This window comes from Echiichthys vipera (genome assembly GCF_963691815.1).
Source record: "Echiichthys vipera genome assembly, chromosome: 21".
NCBI lineage: Eukaryota > Metazoa > Chordata > Actinopteri > Perciformes > Trachinidae > Echiichthys > Echiichthys vipera.
In genome coordinates this window covers 8,575,304-8,585,378 of record NC_139846.1, presented here as the reverse complement: position 1 = coordinate 8,585,378, position 10,075 = coordinate 8,575,304, and the positions used below count along the sequence as shown (strand labels likewise).

Below are 10,075 nucleotides of genomic sequence, written 5' to 3'. Positions count from 1 at the left end.
TTGGCTTTAATAGAAGCTCTCTTGCTCCTGTAATGCCTTCCCAACATCTGCTAAAATGAATGCAGGTGGAAGCTCCCACTTCAACAGAAAGAGAAGACATAAAAAAAGCCATTCAGTGTGTGACTAGAGGGGAACTGTGTATTTACATGTGGACATCAGCTTGATTTGATGCCTTTTTTTAACCACTAAAAAAAAAAAAGGTGGTCGAAATGTGAGTAACTTCAGTAAAACGTTCCTAGAAAGAACACAGGCACTCCCCTGCAGTGAGTGCCGGTTACTGGAGGAGGAGGAGCGGTGGCGTGTTTCCCCTCTCCTCCTTCCCTGAAACAAGTGGCTCTGACTCAACACGTTGAGTAACAGGTTCATTAAAAGATGTGTGAGTTTCCCGCAGCACGTTCTCTTGTGTGTTTTCTGTGGACAGTTTCATCTTGACACGGGTGTCTTTCACATCGTTTTCCGGCTTCTAAGTGTGTGAAGTTTAAGCACCCAGGAAGAAAACACGCTGACTAGTTCACTCGTGTTGTCCACTGTAAAAAAAGAAAAAAAAGATTTTACCTCTCCCCTCTATCTCACTGTATAGATATTTGATGTTCTGGAATCTTACTTTAGTTCAAGAGAGAGCCATCCCAATTTTTCATTCCTTTATTTAAAAAAATAAGTGAAAAAAAATCAAGCTTTTCATAAAGATAGCCAACTACAGGATAAGAAAGACTGTTATGTCATAAATGTAGCGTATAGTCCACTTATTTTTATTTATTTATTCATTAAAGTCGAAAAAAAGAAAGGGTCCTAGTATTAGGCTGATTGAAAAGTTGATTCTTTTGTATTTAATTTGATTTATTTCCATCAATTCCATTTGATTCATTTATAGATTGTATTACTCTTCATTTATTGTATATTTTTATTATTAATTACTGTTTTTGTCTGTTTTGCACGCATTTATTTATTTATATGATGTTATTTAATGAATAATGGCGATTGAAATGCCTCTAAAACAATCACGTAAAGTCAATATTATAATGAACAGTTTCAGAAGCGTCAGTCAGCCACATTGCATAAAATGAAAAAGGCCTTGAGAAAATAAAACAAAACCAAAGCAGAGATTAAACTCTTGTGCCGTGTGTCATTACTTGCAGGGTGAAGTCAGATAGTTCTCACGTGAGTCATCGGTGGAGCTGCGGAGCACCGACTTGTACTTTCCTTTCCTCCGATACAGCCCGTCAGCGGCTCTGCCCCGGTGACTGCGCCCGCTGCGAGAGGGAATCCCGGCAGCTGATTGGACGAGGCTGGTTGAATGACGTAGGAGCAGCTATAAGTGCAGGTGCAGCGAGTCGCTGCTTCAAATCCAGCTGTTGTGGCATCTGCATGTGGAGGACCCAAGGAAATAATAAGATGGTGAGATTTGAATTGGTTTCATTAGTAATTGTTATATATATGTGTTTCTGCATATTTAAACAAAGATAGTCACGTGTATGTTTTATTATTATTGAGTTATGTTTAGAGAAATACAACACACCATCAATACATTATATATACAACAACACAGGCTGTATATAGATTTATAAAGACATAGTTCTTCTTACATGTCTGTATTGTGTGAAATGTGGTAGGAAGATATCTGAGAGCTCCAAGTGAGATAATTCACGCATCCTCTAGGTGGGGTTTTATAGTCGGCTGCCACATTGTGCCATTTTCTGCACACTGCATCACAGTACAGCATCTCCAAAATGTATATATTTATTACATTTTTTTTTTTTTTTAATGATTTAATCTAATAAATGTGAGAAAAAAGGCTTAGTGGAGGTGGCTTCTTCAAAATGCTTAAAGGTAATAATATAAGAAACATTAGAAATGAACCAGAAAATCTTTGTCATTTTTGATTCTAAACATTTCGTACAATTTATTGATTATCAAACGTGCATATTTTTCTGTCAATTAACAAATGAATGTTTCCCCTTGTGTTATTATAGTATACAGTTAGTATGATAGTATAGTATAGATAGTAACAGTAGATAATCTGACATATTAGTAATGAGGATATTACAAAGTCTATTTAGTGAAATGTGTTGGCAGTCCCTTCATAAAGTCATTTACATTTCTATTTTCTTTGTATTTATATTTTATTGATTTTCATTTATCTAAAAAAAATGTTTTCTTTTTTTTGCTTTGGGTTTTCAGTTTGATTAATTTCTATAGTCTTTTGTTAATGGATGTAAATTCATATGTAATATAATCTGTTGTCATTGATATAAGATGAAAGTTTACTTTTCAAACAATAAAGTTGAAATAAAGAAAATCAAATATTATTATAAGGAAACGACTAAGAAATGTCAGTCAGCTGTATCTATTAAAAGCATAAAATAAATATTTTGTTTAAAAACGTCCTGAACGCATCAAAGCTTAAGATCTGTGCGGGCAGATTATTGGATGTACCGATTTTAAAATGTCTGTTATATATAATGTATGTCCTCCCCTGTGTTTTGACAGTCGCTACATGAAAACACAATGGACATAGCGCCTGCGGAGCGATCACAGACCTCACACAACAGACGGACACACAGACTGTATCCATCACTGCCAAACATAGACAGGTATCAGATATTATCACTGCATGCAGAGGACTTCCTGTGATTTAATGTCTTTCAGTGGTGGAAGAAGTACTCAGAAATACCACAATCCAAGCAAAAGTCCTGAATTCAAAATATAAGTAAAAGCTCAGTGTAAATATGTGTAAATAATGTAGTATTAGCAGACGTAAAAGTACTTATTATATACACAATGTCTCTGTTTACTGCAAGATAATTTAGTTTATATACTTTGGTGGAGAATAGTAGTACTGCATCATATACTGTATGTTTCTTTTGATGTTAAAAGTAACCTTTTTTTAAATGTAGTGGAGTAAAAATTATGTTTTTCTCTTAAATGTAGAAGTATAATTGAAATACTCACGTAAAGTACAGGTTTGTCTAGATTTTTACCACAACATAGTACTTGAGTAAATGCACTTTGTCACATTCCACCACTGCCGGCTTGGTGCTATTAATAAAAAGCCAAATTAACGCTAGATGTTTATTTTTGTTTGCAGGTGGGAGGTTTGTGTGGTGGACCCTGTCGCCGCTGGAGAACAGCTTCACACAGCAGCAGTCCATCATCCCGACAGTCTGCTGGGAGACACTCAGGTAAAATTAATAGTTGCAACATCGGAAGATATGCGTTATTCCCTGACTGAACGGAAATGACCGTGTTCTTTGTGTTACTGGAAACACTTCTAAAGCAAAACTTCCAAAAATGTGTAAAAGGAAGTTGGTTGAATGCAGTTATATTGCATAATTGCCCGTGTAGTCACACATGGACACCGTGTGCCATAGTTTAATAGTTCCTCTTTTCTCCCTCTTTTATTTGCTTCAGTCGGAAGCTGCCAGCAGCAGTGACGTCCAAATGAAAGCACAGATTCTTATCATGGAGGAGCAGAGGCAAGAGGTGAGTACATTTCAGAAGTGAGATTTATAGTCATCTCACAAACACACATATAGTCTCAGTACTTTAAAGATTCATGTTCTTTCTCTTTTACTCAGCTTCTTTCTATTAATGAGAAATGGGCAAAAGAGTACCGCACCATGGCACAGTACTACAAAGAGAAGGTAAATTCACTGTCCTTCTTTCATTCAGCAACTTGTCATTTATATGTCATCGCAGTGCTTTCATGCCTTGTGTCCTTTGACTCACCTCAGGTCAGAGCTTTAAGGGAATTAATACAACAATATCACTCTGAAGAGAAGAAGTGTGAAGGAGAAAAGAACATGACGTTACACAAGAAAGTCAAAGATAAAGAGAACACACGGGTAAATGCGGTATTTATTTAATTTAAGGCATTTTAATTAAATCTGTAAAAGAAAAACTTGTTAATGATTTGATCCTTGTGGTAAAAATCCTCACAGGCTGGAGACGAGTTGTTAAAAGCAGAAAAAGAGGCGGAGGAGCTGCGAGAACAAAACGGCACTCTGACCCGAAAAGGGCAGCATCAGCAGCAGGAGATCAAACGACTGAACAAGGTGAGCCCTGGAAATGTTACGTATCCGAGACCGTGTTTGTTCCCTGCAACAACATTGGTATTACAGCTGCTTTAATGTGTGTGTACAGGCTCTACAGGAGGCACATCAGACTACTCAACCACTCCATGTGAGCAGTGAAACACTACAGGATGTCTGGAAATATCAGGTGGGATAATCATATTTGTGCATATTTATAGACACATATATACGCTTATTATATTTACTGATATACGCTATCTTGACAAGAGTTTACTCATGTGTGTACGTAAAATATGAAGCGGCAGGCAGCAGACAGGTAGCTAAACTTAGAACAAAGACTAGAGAGAGGAGGGAAGTGGCTTGGCTCTGTCTACTGGTAATAAAATCCCCCTTACGTTATTGTCCGTACAAAAAACAAAGTAAAAATGACAGATTGGGGTTTAATGGAGGGGTTTTGTTGGACTATTTCTTGGCCTGTAGCAGTAACCTTCTGACTGGCCAATCCCACCAAGAAGAAGTCTGACACATAACAAGTTTCTTTACACTAATTTTCAGACAAATTAAAGGTCCCATATTATGCTAATATCCAGGTTCATACTTGTATTTTGGGTTTGTACTAATTAAAAACACATTATGTGTCTCATACTGTCTGTCTAAATGTGCCTGTATTCGCTCTCTGTCTGAAGTGCTCCATTTAAGCGCCTCTCCCTTTAAGTCCCTTTCCTAAAAAAGCCCAGTGTGCTCTGATTGGTCAACATTTCCAGGTCTTCCGCATCTGCGCCTCTGCTCTCACTGCACAGTCATTGCAGTCAGGGAATGACTGTAACGCCACTGTAGCTGCACTTTCTACTTTAATATAGTAAAGTTGTGCCATCACAACCATACAGAAGCCCTGACGGCTCGTTTAAAGGCACAGTTTATGAATACGGGATGTGTGCATTTCTCTGTGGATTGAGCGTTCTGATACTTTAACAGTATTTATAATACCAAGACCTGCTTTATAATAAAAGACAGGGAAATGCTAAGCTAATAAGCTGCTTCCGATATAACGTACAGAAGTGAGAGTGATATCAATCTTCTCTTCCTCAAAGCTGGGACCAGTCCTAGCCTGGACAGATGCGTACATGAACTGATGAAGCCTCTTGCATAAGAGGTGAAATACTTCCTAGACAAATAACCAAGTCTAGTTGCTTTTGACTGAAATTTGCTTTGAGGATAACAATGACCTGGACAAATGAGAATATTCACAGGCCAATCTTCTCTTCCAACTTTCTGCAAGAAAGCAACAAGGCTATTTTTTCCAAAATGTCTAATTCTTCCCTCATTTCACTTCTTATGTTTCCTTGTTGTTCATTTTTTAGGCCGAAGTCTACAAGGAGGACTTTTTGAAGGAGCGCAAGGACAGAGAGAAGCTTAAGGAGAAGTATCTGGACCAAGAGAAGAAGTTCAGGAAGGTTGACAGTGAGCTACGTGTTTTCAAATCTCAGGTACAACATCTGGAGTTTATGTGGTTGTATTCTGCCATGTTCACACAGTAAATATAGAATCAAGGCATTAAAGACTTTAATTTTAGTGTCTCTGATTTTTCAGGTGATCCAGCCTCGGCCACCACAGCCCGCACATGAATGCACCTGCACTAATCAAGCCACAAAGTGGGAGGTCCGCCAGATTAACCAGAACCACATCCAGCTGCAAAGACGTTGATAAACTGTGAAATTCAACAACCTAATCACTCTTATGCTGCACGTCTCAGATTACAGTTCATAAGGGTGAGCCTTTGCTAGTTTACAGGCAGGCAAACGTCAAGGCAGTGAGCTCTGTTCTGTTGCTGCAGGTTCATAGAAACGTGACCTTCTAGTATAACACTTCGTAAAGAGGAGAAAATCAGCAGAGTGAAATAAAAATACTCATTGCGCGTAAGATATCAGTTATTGCACTGCCCAAACACTATCGACTTTACCAAAGATTCAACATGAATGAGGGATCCAAGAAAAAACAAAGCATCATTATCGCAGTGGTCTGCTTTGACAATGAATGGTCTTGTCCCGCTGTGCGTCAGAGGTGAGTGCTGAAACTCAGACGTACACAGGCACACCCTGCGTCGGTCAGGAGGAATTAAAATGCAAGCAATGAGGTGACAAAAGAGCTTGAATGAATTGTGGCTCACTATAAAGCACCTCTGCGGTATGCTGACACTTTAAGAACATGAAGAACGAGCACCACATTGCAAAGAAGTATGTCTTCCTGTCGTTTAGCATCAGTTCATTTGCACCTCAGGCCTATCAGAGGAAACACAGAGGTTGTGGAAGAAGAAGTAATTTATAAGAACATTTATTTTTACAGTATATTTCTGAATGTATGAAGGGTATTTTTGTCTATTTATTGTGAAAATAAAGCATTGAATGTGTGAGCTGTTCATGTACATGTTCATCACTGGTATCACATGTTCCCTCTCCATACCGGGGTGACAATGCATTATATTTTGAAAATTTTCAAAATGTTCATAGCACTGCCACTGTCAGTCCTTATAGGTTCATACTAGTGTCCTGCAGGTATACAAGACAAAAAAAACATTAAAGGGTCTTAAGATTTTACCTAACTCACGATTGGTCAGTCCCATCAGCATAAGACCTTTCAGAAACACACCAACAATAGCTGGACCCGAAAATGTCCTAAGGCTTAATTCCGGTATAAAATCCACCCAGGGTCTTTTTTGGCAAATTCGGTCATCAAATAAGCCATCGGGACAATTTTTCCTGTATAATTGATTAACGGAGAAATCCGGTTGGGGCAGCACGGTGAAGGCTTTTTTAACCACTTATACTGCTCAAAATAACACCAAACCCCTGCAGTATTATGATAAGAGTCCCTACACATTAATCAAAGCACCAGTGGGCTCCTTTTGGACTGCATTTGGCAATTGACTTGATTGGACTTTACTATGAGAGGAGCTGGTACAGGGGCCAATTGGTAAGTCTCTAAATCATGTTGGTGTACTCTACTTATTTCTCACGTTCCTGTTGATTGAACGTATTGAATGTAAGTAGGTACTCATGTTTCCTTAAAGAGCTAAAAAACTGGGTTCATCTGAGTTAACTTGACTTGTAACTTTCTGATCCTGGAGTGAACAAAGAGCTCAACAGCGCACGTGTTCAGTGGAGCATTGGGAGAAGACATCTTTGGACTAAGCAGAAAGTCACGAGATACGGCAGAAAAAGCCTAACCGGCCGGCCACTACTGGTTTTCATACTGGCAAAAAATGATCTTGATGGCTTATTTGATGACCGAATTTGCCGAAAAAGACAATGGGAAGATTTTACACCGTAATAATGCTTTAAACTGAAATATCAAAATTTCTCATAAGTCCCTTCCCTGTATGTGTCTATATCAAGCATCAACTGTGATAAAGTGATCATTGCCAGAGCACTTTAGGAGAGGAGAGGGGATCGCTCCTGCAATAACCGTTTTTGGCCACTTGGCAGCAGCAGAATCAAGTAATGAGCACAGAAAAATGCTCCACTCTGTTCATCCGCTTGTCTCTCACTGTGTCCTTCTGCTGTTTGGTGCTGAGAAGGTAGTGTCCAGTGGGTTTTAGGATCGTTTTCCGTGTAAACAGCTGCCTACTGCGAGTTTAGATGACACCCTGAGAGAGGAGAAAGTGAACCAAAAGATTAACATTACAGCCGGAGCACTCAACAATGTCTGTGTTGTTTTTCATTGTCATTTGATACATAATCATAAAAATACCAGTGATTGCTGATTATAACCTCTTCCTCTCCACTCATGGAGATATCTTTGTGCACAGTAAAATGTCTGCATTCCATATCCTGAGTGAAATATCTAATATTCACTTCAGACTCATCAACATAGACACCCTGAAGACCCCTGCAGCGTATCCAAACATACTAACTGTATTTGTGTCTCTATTTATGGCTGATTATTTGATCCAGGAAGTCCCAGTTGCCAGGTGCACGTTCTTATTTAAAAAATAGCAAACAATTAGTCAGACCGCAACACTATCACCTCATGTTAGCATCTGCAGCACTGAGAAATCTACAACCTCTAGGGACCTCTACAGAAGGAATGAATGAATGAAGACCACAACCACGTTCTGGTAAACTGCGAGGGGGTGAACCATCACACTAGAAGGCCCCTCCTGAAGCCAGACCTCCCTCCCATGAATCCACACCATCACAAGGACAACCAAACAACTCAAACTTAGCAAATCCCTGTTTTGCATTTAATTCAGTTACAGTTATTTACTCTTGGCAGCTGGTCAGCAGCTCACTACCATATGTTTCCACTGTGGCCTGGTTAGCTGAGTCATTATGTGTCATATGTGTGCTAACTGGTAGCTTCTCCAGAGGCAGTCCCAGTGGGTCTGTACACATTGACGCAAAGGTAATCCTCTTCTTCCACTTATATATTTAAGGTTAGCCACCCTTCCTCCACATGTGCTGTATCCTGAACACCTGAAGAGACAGAGAGTGGGGTTTTGCTCTGCTGAATGCTAATGCTAACTGATGTTGAGAGCGTATCTATGTTACATTACATTACATTTCATTTAGCTGACGCTTTTGTCCAAAACGACTTCCAATAAGTGCATTCAACAATTAGGGTACAAACCAGAAGAGCAAGTTATTAAGTAAGTTCGATAGCTTCAAAAAAGCCGTTCTACAGAGTGCTACATAGCCTAGAATTGCTTTTTATAGCCTATAAGGGTCCTATGTTCCCGTTCTGTTAATTTTCCACCATCAGTGTGAAGTCCCTGGCAAATAGGCCTATGTAGACCCTTACCCTAACCCTCACCCTAACCGTAACCCCTAACCCTAACAAAATGCTAAATTAAATCAGCGGAGGCATAGGCTTATGCGACCGGGGAACATTGGGATGACCCCCCGATGTTTATACCATGTCCACCAGCTTATTTAATGTGCTAGCATGCTAACATTTCCCAAGTATAACATAAAGTATAACTGACGCTGATGGGAATTAGTTTGGCACGTAAAGTGAAACTAGGAATTCTGGGTTCTGTCTTGGAAGTGGAAAACCCTCATTCAAAACCCCATTGACATTTCTAATAATGCTAATAACTTGACAGTATGTCGCTTCATATGTCAAGATAAGGGCTGTTATATTTTGGTAAACAATCTAATAATGGTATTCATTCCATATTTTAGTTTTGGCAGCCTTTATTAGACATCATTTACCATAAGCCCAAAAGAGGCATCAAAGGTCAAGAGATCGTGTCTTATTTAAATATGTCTAACTGAAACAGACAGCAGAATGGAAATGAATCAAGTTATGATGACGCAAGTACCTGCACTGGGAAATTGTTTATGGGAGATGTGGTTTGATTGTGCTAAAATCACAAATGTTTCAACTTCTAATAGCAACTGCTGGAGTAGACGCTGATTTGTTTTCGAATAGTGAAACAGTTTGAGAGAAAGATGCAAGAAATATTGATAACATCAGGTTTCAAAAGCTAGGTAAACAAGTTCAGTCCATCTTTAAATGTAACCCCCAAATAAGCTCTGCAGCAACCGACAGGAACCAGTGTATACTCACATTTTAGGCATATTAGTGGCTTCTTTCACCCTTTCCTCCCAGGGCTCAGCTGGTTGGGGTGGCAGAAGACCGCAAGAGCCCCAAAGGTGGCTTGGGGAAACAGGATGCCTCAGTGCTCCTCCACCTGCTGCTCCTTTCACTGCTGTAATGTCCTCATACAGCACCTGCCTTTAGAGTCGGTCCAGAGCTCTCACAGAAGCACACGATTTCAACAGCCTGCACATTTGAAACTAATTTCAAGATCTAAATTAATTCATGAGCAAATTCAGATCAGTTTTGAGATATTCGTGTTTGGCTGTGTGTGCGATTATGTCATACACTTGCCTACTCAAGCCAAGGAACGCTGCAGGAGCGCAACAATCAGGAACAGGTGGAGGAGAAGCAATAACGACTTACAATCTTAAAATCCTCTGAAGCCTTATAAAAGTGCACAGTGGATACATGGATGATTCCTTTGGGGTGGACAGACAGGTGCG

General features: G+C 39.4%; 1 protein-coding gene across 1 annotated transcript; it reads left to right on the top strand.

Moving 5' to 3' along the window:
• Window positions 1-2,505: 2,505 nt before the first annotated feature.
• On the top strand, window positions 2,506-5,735 carry LOC310963309 (TNFAIP3-interacting protein 3-like; the record flags this gene model as incomplete). Its single annotated transcript, XM_083936051.1, has 9 exons — window positions 2,506-2,591; window positions 3,086-3,179; window positions 3,409-3,480; window positions 3,576-3,641; window positions 3,732-3,842; window positions 3,939-4,052; window positions 4,141-4,218; window positions 5,393-5,518; window positions 5,622-5,735. The coding sequence occupies 9 exons, from the start codon at window positions 2,506-2,508 to the stop codon at window positions 5,733-5,735; spliced, it is 861 nt and encodes a 286-aa protein (XP_083792177.1).
• Window positions 5,736-10,075: the final 4,340 nt, after the last annotated feature.